General features: G+C 38.6%; 1 protein-coding gene across 3 annotated transcripts in view; it reads right to left on the bottom strand.

Annotated features, from left to right (window-relative positions):
* The window catches only part of LOC121330109 (limbin-like), a 71,562-nt gene that overhangs the window by 16,537 nt on the left and 31,692 nt on the right, over window positions 1-23,333 (bottom strand). For 2 of the 3 annotated variants that reach the window (XM_041276401.1, XM_041276385.1), the window contains 5 exons: window positions 11,663-11,902; window positions 9,878-10,053; window positions 3,189-3,348; window positions 1,139-1,602; window positions 172-379 (listed from right to left, as the gene is read on the bottom strand). In XM_041276401.1, the coding sequence (XP_041132335.1) occupies window positions 172-379; window positions 1,139-1,602; window positions 3,189-3,348; window positions 9,878-10,053; window positions 11,663-11,902 (1,248 nt within the window). The remainder of the gene's footprint in view (window positions 1-171; window positions 380-1,138; window positions 1,603-3,188; window positions 3,349-9,877; window positions 10,054-11,662; window positions 11,903-23,333) is intronic. The other variant, XM_041276391.1, reaches the window with a different exon arrangement.

Consider the following 23,333-nt stretch of genomic DNA (forward strand, 5'->3'; position numbering starts at 1 on the left):
ACAGTCAACTTGGTGCAAGTGGTAGTCGAACCACCCTTTCATGGCTCACTCTGAACTCCAAACGACAGTATTTTGCCACCCCAAAATGATCTAGCTGTAATCAAACTACAGAGGAATATGCGTGTGATTTCTGTACTCATACAATACTATAATTTCAACAATGAACCCCACCTGTTTGTCCTGCATCACTGTGTGACTGCGTTCCGTCTTCATTAAAATGGCCTTCCTCCAGTCGGACAGGTAGGCCTGCAGCCTGGACCGGGTCTGGGCTCGTGGAAGAACCAAGCAGTTATCCATCATTGAGAGACATTTCTGGAACTCCAGCTTCATCTTCAGCAGATCAACCTCAGACAAAGTAAGCTGAGACTTGCAAAGATTTCTGTTTCATGCAAGAAAAAATAAAATAAAAATGACATTGATTCCTACGAACCTAAAGCATATAATACAATTATAACATTTTTCTTGTTACAAACTGTATGTGACAAGGTTGCTGGCGATGATTCTCCCTATGTTTGGGAGTTTTATTATTTGATTTATTGGTTACTAGCCCTGTCTTGAATAATAAAAATAATCTATGTTTATCTGGTGCTGGGGTCAAACCAACTTATTACTCATAGTTTGCATTTAATTTATTAATATTTAACTGGTTGAAATTATAATTTCTCTTCAAAAGGAACCTCTCTGTTCCAGGTCAATACAGTGGTGTGTGGTATTGCTATTGCATGTACATACAGTATGTACACTCGTTTATATAAAAGTAATAACACAGTTGGGTTCTCCTGGTATAGGCCTGCTTGATACAGTAGCTGGGTACTTCTTTAATCCTTATCACTGACATGTATTCAACAGCCTGTCAATCACTTGCAATAGTACTTTCTCAGGTTTACTGCTGATTGTAGCAGATTGCTCTTAAATATGAGGCTAAAATAATAGATTTGTTCATTTTTTTTTAGTTGTTGCTAAAAATGAAAATGTTTATTAACATAATCTCTGAACTACCAATTCAATCCAGACTGTTACCGTGAATAAGAATGTTAGGAATAGATGACTTGAAGATTCTGCCCTTACAGCTCCCCCGATGCAAACTTGAAAACAAAACATAATGAATTCCATACTTTCATGCTCATTCTGTTCTTACACAAAAACTGATCTTCCACTTTGCCTCAGAGCTTGTTGTTCCTTCATCTCCAGCTCTAGCTGCTCCTGCAGTTTGTCTCTAGTCTTCTGCAGGACTTTGAGAGCGTTCTTCCCTTCTTTGTGGAGCCTCTCCTGGGCTTCAGAGAGAACACCTGCCATCAGCTGGTGTTTTGACCCTGCATGCTGAAGCGCAAGCCTGGGTGCGCCCAAACTTGAGAGCTCCTGGGTAATCCTGGGCTGGATGCTCTTGATCTCACTGCAGGCACTTTGAATCAGACGCATGCTCACTTTCCTAATGTCTGCAGCAGCCTCCTCATCAAGGTTACTGATCAGGTCTCCCACTTCTATGCACTGAGAGATCAAAAGATTTTGCCAGCAGTTCAGGTAATGATGAAGATCCAGGCTTTCTTCGGATGCCTTTGAAACAGTGGCCAGATCTTTCTGCTTTTGTTTCTGCTCCTGAACCTAGAGCACAAAAAATTATATTTTTATCCCTGCCTTAACCTCCCAGTCTTGGTCATGTCTTACCAAGGTATTAAAATAAATAAATAAATCCAACTAAAAGACTATGTTTGCATTGTGTTTTATTACATAGGACTAAAGCTGCAATTCATATTTGACAAGTCCCTGTATAATTTTGAGGTGTTTCATTAGTACATGATTCAGTGTCCCATTTTTTTTTTTTTTTTTTTTTTTTTTTAATCCTTTCCATTCCCCAGAACAGCAGGGATCACGTTGCCCAACATTTTAATTATTTTAATAATATCTGACACCAATCTAGGTTAAAAAAAAAATAAATCACAGTCTACATGTGTTAAATAGTCATATACTGTTTCACTTCCAAGGTCATTGAATCTCAGCAGTGCCTTTAATATGTGCTACAATATGCCTTGTTTTAACCAATGAAATTATTATTTCTTCAGCTTCTCATAAATTGTTGACTTGCAAATACAATGACCCTGTAGATAAAACTACCTGTGGAAATCAAGAGACAAGACTGTCAACAAGGTTTGCTTTCTCATATTGTAAAACTGAACAAAACGCTAGAATGGTCAGCACCCTTGGTTTTATTAGTCAGTAATGCAGTCATTTTGTATAGCTGCACAAAATATGGACTGTATATCTACATCCCATGGAGTTGCCTAGAGCCTAAAACTGTGCTGCTTGAAAAGGAGAAACATTTAAAATCGTTAATGGGAGTCAAAAAAAAGTAATAAAACAAGAAGGGATGAAAGCAGGTAAAAAAAACAGTAAAAGGAGGAGAAAGCTCATACTGGTTTCATTAAAGATTGATTAAAGCTGCCCAGGGAGAAAGGCTTTGCTAGCTCTTAGAAAAATCACTGGCTATTCAAGCATATAACAAACCCTGAAGTACATGTAATGGGATTTGTTTAATAGTATGCCAAAAGGAAAGTGACTTACGTAACTAATACCGTACCGTAGAAGAAAAAGATACAATAACATTTAAATGTAATGAAGGTGTTTAACTGCTAAGTAGCACTCTATTACCTGGCTTATAAATTGAGAGCATTTTATTTTATTTGATGCAAGCAGTGGTATACGATACTGAGAAAACCCCAGCTGTTGCAATAGAGTACATTAACTTTTAGAATACAGCAGGCACCTTTTGTGTAATATGCAAGTATAATGTGCATTTACTGTATACTTTAGCAAAAACACCATACTAACCTATATGGAATAATATTACCCTAGAATATGCCTCTTCTATAACACAAAACCTGTATATAACAAGAACTGTGTTAAATAAGAGGGTGACATGACAGCTAGTAACCAGAGTTCAAATCCTAGGTTATATTCTATTTTTTTTTTATTCATTTTAATCAATATAGGATTGATAACACAACTAAAAGTTCCTTATGTAAATAATATGCATTCTCCTTAGATAATACTACTGCTCTTTCTGGCAGCTCAACTTTTTGGCTGAAACTATTTCCTGTCCTTTAGATAAATTAAGTCCTTACAACTACCAAATCAACAACTTCCATGAATATATAATCATTCAATACTGTATTGTAAGATCACGTCATTACTTTTTCACAAATCTGGCTTCTTCTTTTCTTGGTGATGTTACAGTGCAAGGCACTCTTTTCTCTGTTCAAGGCTTCATCCAAATTTTGCTTCACCTGAAGCAGCTGCTTTTTGGCTTTGTCCAAAAGCAACCCTGCCTGATCTTCTGTCACATAACCATCACTGTGAAATAAAAAAACGAGAGATTACCACTAATGTGCTACTTTACCAACTGGAAATATTCTCGAACTGAAAACAAGAAAAAAAAGATGTCAAAATAGAGATGTCCAGCCCAGTAAAATAACAGCTAACACTGAAAAAAGTATTTATGTCAGTAGAAACTCCAAGTGGGATTTCCAGTAATACGATTGGCAACTCTGATTGTGGAGAATGTTAGGTTATCATCACAACCCTGGTTCCCTGCAATAGAATTGTAACCATTACCAAATGGGTACTTACCTCCTAAAGACCTGAATCCTGAATATTGTATACTAAAGCTGCTCTTTGCGCCTGTGACGCAGTCGTGGCCTCGCCCTCGAGGGGACAAAGGGACTGCGCTCACAAACCTCAGCGTCATTTTTCCTTTAAGCCTGCTGCAATCATTGTTACATTTCAATTTCAGGGAACCAGGGTTATAATAATAACCTAACGTTCCCTTTCAAGTATGAAATGTAAATATTATCATGTGGGTGAGTGTACCAAAGCCATTGCAAGGGCATGATTGCGTAATGACCAGAATGCTACAAGGCTAAGCTGAAGTCTGCCTAGTGCGTGACTATTTAGATCCCCAGTAACTAGAGTGAAAAAATTGAGGGGCGAATTTCACCTACAGTATATGCTTGTTGTGTTGTAATGGTTGACTGGAAAGCTGCCCTTAACACTCTAGGACCAACGGCATTCAGTCTGTAGAGCCTAGTGAAGGTATGGGAAGTAGCCCAGATCGCTGCATTGCATAGGACCTTGACAGATGCACCCTGGAGAGTGCAAGTTGTTAAGTTCATAGGCACTCCTGGAGAACGAGTCAATCTTTACATGGCAAGCTAAAATAGCTGCCAGATAGACCTTTAATGTGGAAGGGGATTTCCCCTTGTCCAATATAGGTCCTGCAAAAATTGCAGTATTACTGCCCTGGGACAAGTCGTGGGGTCGAACCCACAAGGCAGACGCCATGTCTGGCAGGCACCATGTCTGGAAGACGCCCCATTTTGGCCCAGTCCTGCCTGATTTTCTCCAGACACAGCAGGAGCAGTGCAAGCGGTGGGAAGGCACCTAACAGATGCTTCGGCCACACAAATCACATGTTAAAATGTCACCGACAGGCAAAATTCGATCTTTTGAATTGTACAATGCATATTACATAAACAAAAGTTATTGTATTAAAATCCACTACCATTGTACCTAATCATTATATGTAGCAACTCTATATGGCGACGCTGCCGTGTATGGAGTAGGGTGTAGTATGCCAAAGCACTGGGGCGGTACCTATAGTGGTTGCAGTGCTTCAGTAAAATATGTACTGAATACCTAGTATACAAGATAGTGTAAGAGAAGTGCTATGGCAGAATATGTTTAAAACATACAAAATATATGCTAACACTAATCATTAATTTAAAAAAATAAAAGAGAACCATCCACCCCTCCCCCCTCCAGCTTGTGTTATCTAGAGTCAGAACTTGAATTTCTTCATTCACCAACCTCCACAGTAAAGCACTGTATAGCATAAGCTGTATTGAAAGAAATGTCTCGAAACTGTTTATGATTTTTTTGTTAAATGCCCAGACAACCAAAAAACAAAAAGAGTGCAAACTGTGCTAGCGGCTCGTATCATGGAGGCATAACCAATCTTCAAGGTCACTTGACAAGTACATATTATTTTTAGTATTAGTATTATTAATAATTTTTTTTAGTAGCAGTAGTAAAATGTGGCGGTGTCTGATAACCTGCATGGAACGGTGACTGTTAAATAAAGCTGCCTTTGTTTTGCAAAGTCTGCTGCAGTGCTGCGGCAATGCAAGCTTACTGTACATATCGCAAACAGCATCAGTTACGGTATAAATATACGCAGAGTCACTTACAATAGGACATTGATTTAACATGTCATCCGCAGGATGGAGCACAAGGAGGTTAAGTGACTTGCTCAGGGTCACACAATGAGTCAATCAGTTGCAGAGATGGGATTTGAAATGGTGTCCTTCTGGTTACAAGCCCTGAACTTTAATGACTGGACCACACTGCCTCAATTATCTATTGTAAAACATTGAAAATCCAGAGTCACAAAAAAAAAAACAATTAAAAAAAAAAACCCTTACTCAGGATTTGACACATGCTGAATTCATGAATTAGGTAAGACAAGCTGGTTTTGTTACGGATCAATGACCACACAGTTTTTAAGAACAAATACAAAGATTTTTCCTATGGCTTTTTTAGGGAGACTTCAAGGTTGTTATTGCACATCATTTAGCATGCAACATGAGAGCTCAATGGCACAACAGGACGGGTGCCTGCAGTACAGCAGACAGAACATACAGATATTTGAGCATGCAGCAGGATATGTTGTACATTTAGAGTCTTACTTAAAAAGCCCCAATAAAAAGTCCCTTTAATTAAAAACAGACATTACACACACACACACACCAGTATATATATATATATATATATATATATATATATATATATATATATATATATATATATATATATATATATTATCATGGGAACACCAAAACAAAGGTGTATTTATGCAGAAATTGACAGACTGTACCTCATGCAAAACATACATAGATATACAGATATTCATTAAAGTAAAAGTCTAAAAGGTGTCAAAACAAGTGAAAGTAGAGCATCTTCATTACCACCAGAACATTTCGCTTTCTCACAGCAGACGAGACCAGAAAAGCAAGGGATCTACTACCTAAGAAAAATTCTATCACTTGACTTGATTAATTCATAAAACATTCTTGTAATCAGTCACCACTACAGGTATATTGAAAACTATGACGCACATCCTTGCTTCAAAAAATGCTGACAGTCCAGAATAAATGTATAATAAAGAAAATCAATTCCACACGGTTTTGCACTTCAATGCATTTTGGTAATGTACTGCAGGTATTAAGTGCTTTTCCATACTGGAGGTGACAGCACATGTAAGATGCTTACCGTCCTGATCAAAAAGGTATTGCACAGAAAAATATGGGCAGTCAAGAGTCTTGCTAGACCTAACTAAGACTGATGTTTCCAATAAACAAGAAAGTGGTCACAGAAAACAAGTAACAATGGGTCAGTGCTATTATGGAGTGAAAACAATTGGGTGGAAACAGTGCACTAAGTACATACAATGCCAACCAGGGATGTTGAAAGGAAAGACAGTTTTAAAGACTAGTTTTAAAGCAGTTACAATAAGTAACCCCACAGCATATCACATCAACATTAAAAGTACTGTATCTAATATACACAGTAGATAAAAATAACATTAACTTTTTATCCTCAACAGTGGCTATAGAACACTACACTATACATTTCAATACTGTTTAACCTCGACGAAAAATAAGAATAAGTTATAAAGTCTTGGAATCTCAAAGTTTGGACTGCTAAAAATTTGTGAAATAACTTTTTTAATAAGAGACTCACTAAACTAAACACAACATACTCATTTATACGATTAACGCAGACAAAATGGGGCTTACTTGTTATTTCAGTTAGTGCTGGGACTAACACAGGATTTTCATGTTTGGTTATTCGCTCATAATTTAAATATTCATTTGGATATTTGTTTGTTTTTCAAAAAATAAAAGCCATTATATTGCTCTGAACGCAGGCAGAGACAGCATAGTAGCAGGGGCAGGGTGCATGGCCGTGGCCCTTGTGTGTGTGCCTTTATTTTACAGCAAAACCTTACAATATGTAACACATTAAAGTAGAAAAATATCCCAGGAGTAAAGAATAAGTTGTGTAGGACTTACTCTACCCCAGTGAATTAACTGAAAAACAAAGGATGCCAAATAGCAGTTCAAGTTAAACATTGTTTTGTTTACTCCCAAAATAAATAGTACATAACATTTATACCACATTTTATTTATTTTTCTTTGTTTCTTCATTCTTTGCCATTGCATTTTCTTCAATGTTAACCTTCTGTGAGGTTCAGGGGGGGTGGGGGTAAGCTAGGGCTCTTCTAATTATCGGCTCCTGTCAATCATCATCTATTACCTATTTAAAAGCCTGATCACCCCTAGCTCCCTTGTCCAGTGTTTTGCCTTTCCCTCCTCCTCTTTTTGTACCATGTGCCTCTGTCTCCACTGGGGTGCAAGTGATCTCACTGTCCTGACATCGGGTCAGTCTACGCCACATCTGCCTTCGGATAAGGGGGGTTCTCATCATACGCCTCTCCTCATCAAGCAAGACAACCCTGTATATGTTTTCTCTAGAGGTCTCTCCTCTGCCAATTCAATCTACTATCTAACAAGCTATTCTTATAGACTGGGCACCCGCCCCGTGAACAGGAAACACTGGCCATAGACATTTTTTCATATTTTTTCATAAAGTGATAACATGAGGTTCACTTGGGCCTTTTTGTGGCTGAACTAGCAAATGAAAACTGAAATGTAACTTTAACACTTCAAATAAAAGAAACGTGGAAATTGAGTTGTAAAGTGAAGATGAAAAAAACTTACCATTTTGGTTCTTGTTTATTACATTCCACATAAAGTTGCAAAAAAATTATAGATATATATATATATATATATATATATATATATATATATATATATATATATATATATATATACACACACACACACACACACACACACACACACACACACACACACACACAATTTATATAAAAATCACTATATAACATTTTCAGGAAGTTGGGCACTGTTTAAGCAAGGCATTTCAGAATGACATACTTGCCTTTTTTTTCTGTCCCATGAAATTCTGACACGATCTAAAGCAGCACAACGCATTTTTGTTCCAGATGGCTTTGTTTTCTTTGGTTTGTTTACTTTTTGCTGTCCAAAACTTTAAATAGAGGCTCAAGAGCTGCTGTGTGATCCTGTGTTTTATTTATTTATATATAATATACACACACAGAGCCTACAGAAAGTCTACACTGACACAATAAAATGTGAAAAAAGTTCAAGGGGGTGTAGATTTTCTATAGGCACTAAATAGAGAATTCGAACATTTGATTTTTGCATGCGAATAGTCAAAAAACATTTGTTTGAATATTCAGATATTTGTCCCAGCACTAATTTTAGCACAGTTTTGGACTGCTGTAATTATAAAAACGTGATTTTTTTTTTCTCTTTCTTTGTTTGCTTTTTTCCATACACACGATACAGGACAAGATGCACTGACATTTTAACAAATCTTTAACTGTTTGGTTGATTTTTGATATGTGATTTATAATATTTTTTGTTTGTTTTATGGAGAAAATCTCTCAAAGAATTTTTGCCTCAATGCTTTTTAGTTCTGTATTTATGCAAGATATAAGCACTGTCAATTAAATATTACTTTACTGCTGATAAAGGATTTATGCTTTATAACAGAAGCTAATGACTAAGAATAATATTCCCTATATTATGAAGAGCACTGTGCGGCTTACAAGCCTAAAATAATTTCTAGTGCAATTTATCAAATGTTAAAAAAAGCCAAATTCACCATATTGAGTTTTCAATTTGTAATTTAAATGTATTACTTGACACCCATGAACCCTGCTACCAACACAGTAATTCTTTACAAGTCACAGGGTAAAACCAGGAAATCATACAGCTTTGTAAAATCACGCCACAAAAGGGTTAATTTTCATCATCAATACCCATGGTCAACCTTGACCTAGAGAATCATAAAACACACAGGTGTATCGCGAATAAAACCATATTTCAAAGTGTTAGGTCTTCATCCCAGACACCAGAAAGTCACCTACTTCAATATGTCAGCCATCTGAGGTCGCAGAGTGAAAGGTGCCATAAGACTTTCTCCAAGGAGTTTCCATAAAATTGTAAATGTGGAGTTGGCATCTCAAATGCTGAAGTAATGGATAAACAATAATAAAGCAAATTCAGTTTCAAGTGCCGTAAGGCACAAGACACTGGATTATTTTCTTATCGATTCAACACTTTGAGTTGCTTATGCCACTTAAAACATTTCTTCATAATTGATACTTGTTCGACAATTAGATTCAATTGGTTGTTAATTTGGTTATTGTATTTGGGTTTTGCTCTTTTGTTACGCTTAATTCAAACAGATAAAATGCTTGTCAGAGTTGAGTTTGAAATCCCACTTACACAGATAACGGTCTGTTCTAAGTGAAGATAGTAGTGAGGACTATGTTTTAGATGTAGAACATGAAAGTGTCATTAAAAAAATAAATGCAAAAAACAAAAGGAATGTGAACAGGAACGCTTTGAAATGTGTAATACTAGAGGAATAAACTAATTGTTGCGGAATAAAATTGTATTTGCTTTCTGTTGAATTGTTCTGACTGTGGTTTAGTTGACAAATCAAGTTTTGTGGATTTGTAGCACAAACTGTGGGTTCGTTAATCAACAATATACATGCCACTCCCCTTCTCTTTAAAACCACTCAGCCACTTTTAGTCGAAAGATTAGAGAGTTAATCAATAAAAAGTTCCAAATTATAAAGAAAACCTTTACTAAATGTGGTAATTGTCTAATATTATAAAATCATAGAAAATTTACAAGTACCAACTTACTTTTTAAGCTCTTGGAAGAAGCTTTCGAGCTGTAGTGTAGCTTTGGTGAAGACTTCACATATGAGATTCTTTAAGCTTTGCAGGCTGTGCACTAGGAACTGCCGGTGGGCGTGTCTCTCTCCGAGAATATATCTCTGGTTAGCCAGCAGGATGTCCAAAACCTCTTCCAGTTGTTCCTACAGTTGAAATTTAAAAAAAAGAGTTTACTTTAGTTTTTACCAATCAGTATAATGTCTCCTACTATGAGAAAATTGAGGTCATGGGCAAGACAAAAGACACTTCAGAATTAACTCCTGAAACATGACAACAAGCGTTTTTCTTATTTCACTCTTTGTAGCCATGGACTCAAATCCCACCAAGTGTTGTTCTGTTGCATATTTTCTCACTAGGGGAAATGGGGAATTCCATGTGATGTAAACATTCTACTCTTCAATAGTCTTAACAATCATGCTTATGGTACAGAATGAAAACTGTATATATAGAAGGGTTAATCACAAATTGTTGAACCAAGAGTGCTTTTTCCATTTCACACGGATACAATTCACCACGAATCTTTAAATGAAAATCAGTGAAAAGCCAGTAATATCACTTGTAGATGCAAAGACCAGTACAAAATTGTGTTACAAATGCAAACAGGGGCACGTATAGGTCAGATGTACCCTGGTCACATCCACCATCAGGCAGGAGATTTTTTAGGTCATCTGGCACAGTCCAACCTCCAATCCAGCTCTAACTTGGTATTCTGGACCCTTCACTCTCAGTCAGCATCCTGATACGATATAAGGCCAAAAGCTTTTTCATACATAGACTATTTAGTTGGCCCTGTAAGGATGCCAGTCAGACAGAAACAAAAATATGCCTTGGTGAGCAATTGCAAACACTCACCAGTACTACTGTGTGTGCAACCCTAGAACCGCATTCGATTTGTAACTGTTTCCTCCAGTCCTGGTCTCTGTGCCGAGTTTATAGTTAATAGTTTTAACTTTGGATTTTAAAAACTCCAATTGTCTCTTCAGTTACCTCCACCAATTTTCATAACTATTTTAAATCCTATGATTAGTTTTGGTTTGACTGTCTCCAAAGCTGTGGTGTCATTATATATTTGTTCATTCATCCCAGTATTGTGGTGTACAGCTAAAAAAAAAAAAAAAAAAAAAAAAAAAAAAAAGAAACTCAGGACTAGCTAAGCAAAACCCACAAGCCAACACTGATTAAAAAAATAAAATAAACACACACACACACACACACACACATATATATATATATCACACACACACACACACACACCAACTTTGGTTTTATGGGCCATATTTGTAAAACAACTATAACAAATTGGAATATTAAAACAGTCTTATACATTTGTTCTTATGGAATTGGTTGTTCAAATCATGCAGAAGAACAAGACAAATTTAATCCATAATAATCCAATTGTTCTTTTTTCAAGTATAGTAGACTTGTACCCAACACAATCTAGTTTGAAACAAATCCTCTGCAGGCTTCAAAACAATATTAGCTTCCAATAGTTTTAAAACACATCATGGTTATCTACTAAAAACATCAGAAAAATCAAATAGGACCATATCACATTAGCAGCATGCATCGGTTCAATAATTTTTAAAGACTTCAAATAAAATTGAGTTCCCATTATAATGTCTAAAATCGACTCAGGTTGTCTACCAATCTCAAGAACACAAGTTTGCTTTCCTAATATTGTAAGATATTTAAACCTTGGTATTGGATATTAGATATCCTCAAATCTATGAATAAATCACACACACACATTACCTGACTGGTTAAATAGACATGCAGTAGCCTGTTGGCGACATTATTCTCCAGCTCCCCCATCCTTGTTGCTTCTTCTAGTTCCTCAAAGAAGATCTTATGAAGCTCCACCCTCCGGCAAACAACAATCTGCCGTTGGACGTTGGCCGAAGCTTCTTCATGTTTGACCAGCAGACAGTGCTGAAGGTGGCTTTGGTCTAATTTGTGCAGTTTATCTAAGAGCATACTGAATTCCAACACCTCCTAAGGAAAGAAAAAGGCATTCTGTAATACAGTAATCAATCACTGCTACCTGCCTAAAAGGGCCCCTCTTTAAAGACAATGTACAGTAGGCCTTTGCTTATTATTAAAGAGGCTGCAACTAAGTATCAAGTACTTCCACTGACTATTTAGGTCTCCAATGTGCATTTTCTAAAGAAACACAAATTATCACAATACAGTACGTGTATTTTCATTTTGAAACATGATATCTGGTTCTACACTAGGTTAAAGAAAGTTCCCAGTTTGTTTTCCTTTCCAGGAAATCTATTACACTTGCACTTCCTAGTTCATTTCACCCAAACTCTGCCATACTAGCTGGGGTCAAGCATACTGGCTGCAAAGCATGTCTGCATTTAAAGAAAGCAGCTGGTTGGTTGCTGTCAGGAAAGAATGCCCAGAAGGGGTGGGGAAACATCACTCTTCTTCCATGAAAGTGCAGGAGCAAAAATAATTTAAATAAATAAATAACCTAGACCCGCCCCCAGCCACCCAAAAAATAAATGCAAAGTTCTCATGTAGTTCTCAAAATAAACATCCTGTAAATATGCAACTCATATTTTGATTTTAAAACTTTAAATGTTTGTTAGCTGCAATGTATACTTGGATTGTATAGTTATGTTGTATAGTCGGGTTGTATAATTGTGTTGTACAGTCGGGTTGTACAATTGTGTTTGTTGGCGAGTGCAGTCAGCTGCTGGTGTTTTTGTGCAGGGAAACACTCAGGAACAGTTGAAGTTTGGTGGAAAACCAAATTATATTTATTTAAGAACAAAAAAAAAAAAACTAATTATATAAAAAAAAAACTCCCAGTACAACTACATGTACAGAACAAATTGGTCTTGTTTTTCAGGCCTATGTGCCCTATGCAACAGGTAAGTGAAAAGTGTTTTGTTTTTTTCTTGTTAGACACAGATAATAGAGGATATAAACAAATAAAGGAAAGTCTTTGCAGTCCATTGCAAGATCCACAATGTGAGGACAAACCTTCACGTATCCTCCTCCTTAATCTTTCATATGTTCTACAGGGACACAAGAAAGAAATTCTGCAAGTTGAATCTGGGCTCCTGCCCTGTACTTGACTGTATAATGGAAGGGTTGCATTGCCAGGTACCACCAAGTGATACAAGCATTGGAGTCTCTCATCTTCCCAAGCCACCAAAATGCTCGATGATCTGCCTCCAGCATAAACTCACGGCCGATCATATAGTACAATAGCGAATCAAGGGTCCATTTGATCGCCAGGCACTCCTTCTCACTCCTTCTCCTTTCTCTGGGGAAACAATTTGCGGCTAATGTATACCACTGGTCTCAAGTTTTCCGGCTCCCCTTGCAGCAATACAGCTGCAAGTCCTGCATCGGAAGCATCTGTTTGGACAACAAAGGGTTTAGAAAAGTCTGGGCTCTAACAGAGGTCACTACACAGAGTTTCCTTTAGATCTTGAAAGCTCTGTCACAGGCCTCAGTCCAATTCACTTTGTTCGGTTCACTCTTCTGGGTCAGATCAGTGAGGGTAGCTGCTCTAGTGGAGAAGTCAGGGATGACCTGCAGTACCATCCTATTAAGCCAAGGAAGGATCTCACTTCCTTCTTGGTCTTGGGTGGACCACAGTTCTGAACCGCCTCAACCTTTGCAACTTGTGGTTTGATGATCCCATTACCCAGATGGTATCCAAGATACTTGACTTCCCTCTGGGCAATGTCACACTTTGCAGGATTGATGGTAAGTCCAGCTTCTTTGATGCTCTTAAACACAGCTCTTAAGTGTGTCAAGTTATCTTCCCAGGATGTATTGTAAACTACCATATCATCCAGATAGGCTGCTGCAAAGTTTTGAGTGCCTTGAAGAATCAATCCATGAGCCTTTGAAAAGTTGCTGGGGCCCCATGGAGCCCAAACTGCATAAACGTAAATTGATAGTGCCCAAAAGGAGTACGAAAGGCTGCATATTCTTGGGAATCTGCTGCTAAGGGAGCCTACCAATATCCCTTGCACAAGTCCAAGATGGTAATGAACTTGGCTCTCCCAAGCTTCTCAATCATCTCATCAATTCGTGGCATAAGACAGGGGTCAAATTTAGACATTACATTCACTTTCAGAAAATCAATGCAAAATTGGAGGTTTCCACCTTTCTTTGGAACTAGTACTATGGGGCTGCTCTACTCACTGCTAGTAACTTCGATGACTCCCAATGACTTCATAATTTCCAACTCATACCTTAACACCAGAATCAGCCTTTCAGGCACCCGATAAAACTGCTGTCTGATGGGGTTGACGTTCTTCAGTGGGATCTGATGTTCCACAAGTTTAGTGTAACCTGGTCTTTCTTGGAAAAAGCCAGGCATTAAACAACTTGAGATCTCTCTATTGATCTGCTGTTAAATTGCTTCGGTCTGGGCCATGTGATTGATCATCTGGAGGAAAGTATTGCTCAGTCCAGTCTTCCTCCTCTATATCTCTAATAAAGATATGCTGCTGAGGCTGCTCCGGACAGCTGTACCATGCTTTTAATAGGTAAAATTGGTAAACCTGCCTGGTCTTTCGGCGGTCTGGCATGGCAATCTCGTAGGTCAGTGGGCCCATCTTTTCCAAGACTTTATATAGACCTTGCCATTTAGCTAGTAGCTTGTTTTCTTGAGATGGCAGGAGCAGTAACACCTCTTGACCTCATTGGAACTATCTGGTACATGCAAGATTTGTCATACCAGGCATTCTGGGTTTGTTGTGCTTGCTTCATGTTTTCTTGTGTCAATGATGTCATATTTTGCAGCTGGTCACACATTTGAAGAACATTGCTGACCACAGTTTGGTTTTCCACAGGGCTTGACTCCCAGGTCTCTTTTAGGATATCCAATGGCCCTCTCACCTGTCTGCCATACAACAGTTCAAAAGGTGAAAACCCAGTCGACGCCTGAGGGACTTCCCTATAAGTGAAGAGAAGGTATGATATCCACTGATCCCACTCTCCTCCTGTCTTGGACACGAATTTCCCCAGCATCACTTTCAGGGTTCGATTAAAATGCTCAACCAGGCCATCTGTCTGAGGGTGGTAAGGTGTGGTCGTAATACATTTAATACCCATCAGCCTGTATACCTGGTGTAACAGTTTAGATCTAAAATTTGTGCCCTGATCTGGTAGAATTTCTCTTGGGATCCCTACCCCTGAAAACAACTGCATCAATACACTAGCTATTGGCCTGGCCTTGACATTCCTCAAAGGAAACGCCTCAGGATAACGAGTTGCATAATTACATATGACCAGTATATATTTATGCCCCGATCTACTCCTCTCCAAGGGACCAACCCCATCCATTGCTATGTGTTCAAATGGTGTACTGATTATAGGAAGAGGTGAGAGATGGGCCTTAGTTACCTTTCCCCCTGCAGGTGACATCTAACACTCAGAACAAGACTTAATAAAATCCCCAACTTCTGTAAATAGGCCTGGCCAATAAAAGCGACTTGCAATTCGGGCAAGTTTTTTTTGCTTCCCCAAATGACCTGCCCATGGGAAGGTACGCCCCAATGTCAAAATCTTTCCTCTCTGTGCTTTGGGAATGACAAATTGCTCTCCCTCCTTACTCTGACAGTACAGTAGGTCCTTAATTAAAACAAACCAAGCATCATTTAAAATGATGACCTCCCTGCTCTCCCTCAATACTAGACAAGCTAGTATAAAGAGACTTCAAAAGACACATCAGCTCTCTGTAACTGTTCTAGGTTGTCCAGAACTTCCCACTCTACAGACATAGGAGGTTGGATTTGACTCAACTTTTCACTCTGAATTAGTACCGTTGTTTCTCTGAACTTTTCTTGGCATCTCCGATTTCTTGACTTTTTAGGCCTTATTTCTGATGTTTCAATCTCTGCATCAAAAAAATGGAAAGTCACCCACAGACTCAAACTGCTTCCTACTCTGTGCTCTTGTAGTTACTAGAGTATTTAGTATACAGTCTCGGCCCAGAATTACACTGTATGGCAACTCATCAACTACACCCACAGTCACTAAAAATGTCTGATTCTGAATAACCAGGTAAACATCGGCCGTTTGATACCATTTCTCTTCACCATCTCTCTCCGTCCTGTCCAAAATGCAAGCTTTGAACTATCTAATGGCTCAAAAGGCTATCCAGGAGGGTGTAATTTCAAATGAACAGCATAACAGGTGGTGACCCACTTAGGCTGTATGTTTTTAAGAGTAGCTACGCAAAAGAGCTCACATACAGATTTGCTTTTAAATGGCTATTTCAAATGTCACCTCACTGCTGCAACCCACTTACTGATCTGCAAACCAAAGATCAAGCAGCAACCTCTGATCCTGATGTCAATCAAATCACCTGGGTGTCATGGTGTGGCACACCCTATGCCTCATCCTCATTTTCTACAAGCGTCCCTCACGGCTCAGTCCTGGGACCCCTCCTGTATTCTCTCTACACCCATTCCCTGGGTCCCTTTATCTCCTACCATGGCTTCTTGTATCATATCTGTGCTGATGATGCCCAGATCTTCCTATCCTTTCCCTCCTCGACTCCCACATCTCCTCCCATATCTCTACCTGCCTCATGGCCACCTCCTCCTGGATGCAATCACATCATCTTAAACTCAACCTCTCCAAATCAGACCTCCTTTTCTTCCACCTCTTCCTCCCCCACCACTGATCTCTCTATCTCTATTCCTCTTGAATCCACCACCCTCTCTCCCTCCTCATCCACCAAGAACCTCTGCGTCACCCTCGACCCCTCCCTCTCCTTCTCTCAACAAATCTCTACTCCGGCATGCTCCTGACGCTTTTTCCTCAGCAACATACACAGAATCCATCCCTTCCTCACCAACTACTCTACGCAGCTCCTAGTTCAGGAACTGGTACGGTCCCACCTTGACTACTGCAACTCACTCCTGGCCGGCCTCCCTGCTTCCACTATCTGCCCGCTCCAGCTCATCCAACTCTACTGCTCGCTTTGTTTTTTTCCTTCCTCATTTATCCCATGCTAATCCGCTCCCTCCACTGGCTCTCTATCACCACTTGCATCCAATTCAAAACTGGTACTCGCTTACCACTGTCACAACCTTTCTGCTCCCTCCTCTCTACAGACCTACACCCCCTCTCACCTCCTCCGCTCCTCTATCACCAGAAAATTAGCTGTGACCCCCCCCCCCCCCCCCACTCCCCTGCTTCCAGAGCACGCTCCTTCTCCACCCTAGTGGTGGAATGACCTACCCGTGGATATCAGGACTGCTCAGTCCCTGATCACCTTCCGGCACCTCCTCAAGACACAACTGTTCAGACAGCATCTGTAAACCTCACAGCTCTCGAATATTCTGGACTGTGTGGCACCCAGTTGTATCAGTACTTGCATCATCTTGTACTTGCACTTAACTGTTCCACACTTTGCTGTATTCTACTACTGCTCTCAACTGTAATTATATTTTCTGTATCTTGTACTTCATTTTAAAAGGTCCTAAAGGTAACAGTATTCATGTTTTTTGCAATTGGTCTTATTTGAAATCCTCCATTTATTGTACTACTTGCTCTTAATGGAATTTACACTTATCAGCAAATATTTTTTACTATATGTTTAACCGTTCTTTGTCGAAATTGCTCTCAAATGTAATTTATTGTATTTTCTCTTATTTGATTTTGCTTTTACTGCTGACTTGTATTTTATAACTGCTCTTATCTGTAATGTGATACTTGGTAATGTGACATTTTGTAACAGCTGTAAATTGCCCTGGATAAGGGCATCTGCTAAGAAATAAGTAAGTCTAGCAGAAAGGCTAGTGCAGCAATCCTTGTGTGCCCCTCATATACCCCAAGTACCCCTCAGCAACTAGATTTCAGATCCAGCTTTGCCTCCAAACAGTGCCTGACAGCGTGAACCACTGTGGACCGGTTTTCTCTCTCTATTTCTCCATTGGGCAATATTTTGGTTTATGCAAATTCATGCTAAATATGTGCAGAAAACAAAGTGGAAAGGTTGTGGTTAAGTACATATTAAAAAACAGAATGTACAGATTATTCTTTAATTCTTAAAAGTAAATTGAAAAAATAACCCTCTAGACCTTTTATAAGGAAGCTCAATATATTATTGATGTTTTTCATTTTGATTCTCAGTGACTAGACTGAGAAGTAAGGCGAACTCGCAGGAACTCGGATTCACTACTGTCATATTTATTACTGCAATGCACAATTGTAATAATAGAGTTTAACAGGTTGCTGAATAATTAACTGAATATATTATACAGCCCTAACAACACTTTAAAACACTGAAGCAGAAATTGACAGATAAGGGTACAGTGGGCAGAGATCTGTAACACAGTCAAACTAGAAATCCCATGAGGAGACTTAAAAGGCAGACGCTGTCAATGCAGTTGGCTAGTGATGCAGCGTTAGCTGAGATGGATGAGATTACAGCAGAGTTCCATTGAGGCATGTCTTAATTTCTAATTTCAGATCAGAAGTGAGTGTGGAATAATTCTGCTGAATATCTGTCAGGAAGAGTAGGCTATACATATCTGATAAAAAAAAAAAAAACCCTAATCTAGTAAATGCTGGCAAGAACTTGAAGACAAGACAACTTGCAAGAACAAAATGGGACTGTTTAGTTAATATGTTTATTTTAAATAATAGCTTCTCAATTCAATTCTGGTATTTAAACACTACTGCTATTTTGGCTAGTGCAGTAAAATTCATTCAATGTACCAGTCATTTTCACAAAATATATCTGCATACCACCTGCCCATGTTAACTCAGCTGACCTTTAAAAAATTAGATTAATTCTAATGATATAAAAAGTAGTGATTCTTAAAATATGCAACGCTGTGCACTAATGAAACCTGTAACCTGTAACCTGTATAACTTTAAAATTATTTAAAATGGCAAGGTGCCTATTGGTATATGTGACAGTGTGAAAGCCCTGCAGATGCACGGTGTGTATGTGTGGGGAGTATTGGATAGCATGGAGAGAGTTAAATTCCTCCCTGCATAAACACGTGGGGATGCGGCTGCAGCCGTGAGTTAGTTGGAAAGGATCAGAGTTAATGCTGGTGTTGGAGAAGGTATGTGTTGCTGTGCTGTTTGTCCTGTCGTGAGTTTTTGTGTAGACCTTTTATTTTGTCCTTTGTCCTTTATTGTGTTAATCTCCATTTTGTTTATTTGTGTGATTAAAAAGCACATTTGTGCAATTTAACTTGCAGCGTTCTCTATCACCATATGTGGCTCAGTAGCCTCCTAGCCCAGATGATAGGATTTTTTTTTTAAAAGCTGTACACAGCATATGGACTTCAGCACACCCTCTGCATCATAGAAGTACAGGTTTGGGAGCAGATTTCAATCATGATGGGCAAAAGTACAGCTTAACAGCATTTTACTGAGGGCTGAAAGCAGCTTGGTTGGCAGGAGATTTTATTTCCATGACTACGCAATGTAGGTCTCAAAAGGGATGACTTGGAATTCCATCAGTAAGAAGCCAACCTGTCAAGTATTTTTATAAAAATGACTTGCCTTATGACTTTGCATTTATTAGTGGCATGTTATTGAGTATCAGTCATACTTAGAAATACAGTTTTATGCTGGTACACTCCACTTGTGCAATCAGTATTGTAGTTCAGTTTATAATGTATTGGAATGACATGTGCCTGCATAAGCACATGTGTGAATGAATCCTATGATATCAGTGATGCGAGATGCAGGATAAGGATAAACATGAAAATGATCAGAAACCAGTTACTAGCTATGTCTCCATCAACAAGACAAACACATTTCTAGCACACTTGTAATATTTCGCACAAGATTATATGCAAATATTATCATACAAAACCAAGTTTCCACTCAGCTGGATTCTAACAAACAGCTGTATGTAATGATGACACAATCAAAAATATGGTTATCGCCTATACCTTCTTGACCCGAACGTGTTTCCTGAATCAACTAAAATTGGACAAATGTTGATTTTCATATAACAAAATGACGATCCAGTATAGAAAATCGTGTGGTTTAAATCAGACAATGCGTCAGTAATGTTATCACAGCATTATGAGGTTTGTTTATTTTATATTATAAATAAATGTACGTAATACTAACGGACAACATACATGATTATGTCAGTATTTTGTAAGGTGTCCATCATGTAATATGACTGTGCCAACCCCTGCATATGATGTGTTATTTAAGTTGAATTACCATAACTGCTCTGTCCGGTGCAGCTCAACAAGTTTTTTTGATCTGACAAAAAAAAAAAAAAAAAAAAAAAAACAAAACATAGTTCATTCAATAATTAGTATTTTTTGATAATTACAGGGCATTTACATCTGTGGCCAAAAGTTTTCCAGCACCCTACAGAATTAACACTAGAACCGCCATGCCGGTCAATTAGACCAGTTTAGCGTTTAATATTTAAATTACTCTACACTAGTGAATCCCATGCGCTCATCCATTCTTGACTTTTATTAAATATACGAGTCAAATAACCAGACGGTGTTTGAGCAGCAGATTCGCAAAAATGGCAAAGTTATAAAAATTCATCCCTAGAACCACCGCGCCGGTCAATTAGACCGGTACTTTTTTAAACAGTTTCAATATGAAAATGAAAGACAAAATATTATACAACTCAAAAGTTTTACTCATGAACATCATATAAAACAAATCAATAGTAATATATAGTAATAATAATGTAACCTAAAAGGCTTTGTTTTAAAAATTAGCGCATGAGTGGCATGACTTGAAATGCAAAACTATAATAAAATAAACATTTCAAAAGAAAATATTGCGTAAACAGATGCAAAATGGTATATGTTCATACAAAATTGTAAAACCGAAATTATTACTTAAAAAAAAAAAAAACATAAAAATGAAAATAACTCAATTACCTTTATGTGTGGTAAATGTGCATTGAGAGATACTGAGTTTAATGGAGCTTGTATTTCATGGAATCTTTCAAATTTGTACAGTCCACACAGAAAACACGTTTCTCCACCTTTCCTGTGCATTTACCACAAACTTGCCTTTCACAACGGGCGCAGTCATCCGCAGTTTTATTTTCATTGCATTTAGAAACCTGGCACTGTCTCCTCTTCCGTGTGCCAGTGAGTATAGCACTGGTTGAAGGTTGTGGGGCATTTGCTAGCTGGTTTGCCCGTTTCGGATCAAAATGTTTCTGCTGAAGCTGCAAGATGAATTCCCTCCTGCTGATGTTGTTCCTAGTACTTTCCTTGCACAAATTAAAGGCATTTATGGCTGCCAGCTCCAGCATATTGAAAAACACAGCCGCAGTCCACTACAAGAATCGCCTTTGACCGAGTATTGCCATAGCATCTGATCCAGAATATCCACTCCAAATTTAGTGGCATTGTAGTACCCCACAGTCTCCGGCTTCCTTTTGCCACTGTGCCACTTGACACTGTGCTGTGAAGAGATCTAAGAATCAGCACATTCTTCCTGGGCTTGCACTTGTAAACACTCAGAGTGGCACAGCCTGCAGAGTGCAGCGGTCCTCGCAAGGCTTGAGCTGATGGTGGTAGCTCGCCTCTTGCCTTGTTCACAGTGCCTACCAGGGTTGTTTTTCTTTCTTTTTCAATTCCCCGGCTATACTGATAGCGAAGAAGTTGTCTGTCATCACATTTCTTCCCTTTCCCAAGTACAGCTCCATCAGGCAAAGTACAACGCTGTCAGACAGTCTCTGATCAAGCAGGACGCATTTCATCCTTTCCCAGGTATGCAAGACCATTCACCAGTTATTTGGAATCCATGTCCACTGCCAGCCAAAACTTGATTCCAAACTCATCAGGTTTGTTGGCCATGTACTGGGTGAAGCGACAGCGTGCTTTTGTCAGAAACAGCTGATCATCCATGGTAATCAGGGCAAATTTATCATTATCAAGACAGGCTGCTCTAGTTGCTTTCAAATCAAAGCGGGGGAACCCAAAAAAAGCGATTCCTTGACATTGTCTCCCTAAAAAAGGGAATACTCCACAATTGTGACCAGTAGTTCTCCATATACTGGCATTTTGCCCCCACACGCGCCATGCACATGCAAGATTGCGATAAATCCTTCTAACAAAGTCCAAAAATCATAATTTTGTATCCAACGTGCCTCTGCAACCGTACAGCGTTGAATTTACAGTAGCATTTGCATATCAATCAACAGCCGGCATGCACGACAGTGGGGTATCGATGTTACGTTTAGCAAATGCTGTTGGACTGCATGCTTCAGTCAGAATATTTTCCGCAGCGTCCTCACTTTCACTGTCGGAACTGCTCATTTCATGAACCTAGAAATGCTTGCTGTCATTGTCACTGATATTCCCTGCATCTGAGTCATCCGCTGCCACATCTTGGACCATTTCGATCACCTGCTGCCTTATCACTTTTCTTCTGTGCGCCACTTCGATTGTCTGATTACTCTCTGTCACTAAGTGTATGAATGAATTGCCAGTGTTGGGGTCGTTACTGATAAAAAGTAATGTATTAGTCGTTATTCGTTTCTTGAGAAAAAATATTAGTATTACATATTAGTTAATTTAAAAAATAGCGCGCTATATTACTCGTTATATTACCAACTACATTCCTTCCTTTTGCCCTGTGAAACAATTGTGACTAATCTTCATAGTCTGGTAATGTGTTTTTTAAATGTATGCCAAAGAAATAAACTATAAGGCTATGGGTTACCTTAGTTCTCGGGTCAGTAGCATAGACAACTGCAAATGAATCAGGCCGGCCGATATTATCATGCTTCCACTAAAGTTTTATTAATCACGACTTTATTACAAAGGCTCAGCAATAATAACCAAAGTGATCTGCCAGTAGTATGTTCTAAACTGTGTTACAATTAAAACAGTTAATAAAAATAAAATGGAAGCACAGTAGGGTTCGCTGCGCACTCCACAACATCTCCTGCATGAATTCACACTCCTCACAGCATTCTCATTAGCTACAGAGGCTATTAATGTACAAAAGAAATTAACAATGTAAAATCAAACTAAATATTGCAGTTTGCTAGCTTCATTATAACAGTTCACATCTGTCCTCGTTTTTACTGTGTATGCAATTTGAGTTCTTCAAATCGTAGGTTCAACGTTTAGTTTAAAAATCCAAGTAATCGCATCAATTGCAGTATACTATAAGGCATGGGGTTATTTTCTCAATTCCGATAGGTTATATTCTTTTAATTACCAAACAGTCCAAGTGGTGCCGCTGCATAGACATTACATGCTGTGTGTACTTGTATAGTGATTTTGATATGGCGCACATAAGTAAATAAGTAGTTAAACGAGGCAGTCTTCCCAGCGACAGCGAGTGGTAAAATAGGCAGTTAAACGAGGCAGTCTTCCCAGCGACAGCGAGTGGGAGAAGTACGGGCGTGGAAAAGTACAGAGCAGTTTCGAAGCAGAAAGGAGAAATTGCATCTTGAATTGCTTTAATC

The sequence above is a fragment of the Polyodon spathula genome, chromosome 2 (assembly GCF_017654505.1).
Source record: "Polyodon spathula isolate WHYD16114869_AA chromosome 2, ASM1765450v1, whole genome shotgun sequence".
Taxonomy (NCBI): Eukaryota; Metazoa; Chordata; class Actinopteri; order Acipenseriformes; family Polyodontidae; genus Polyodon; species Polyodon spathula.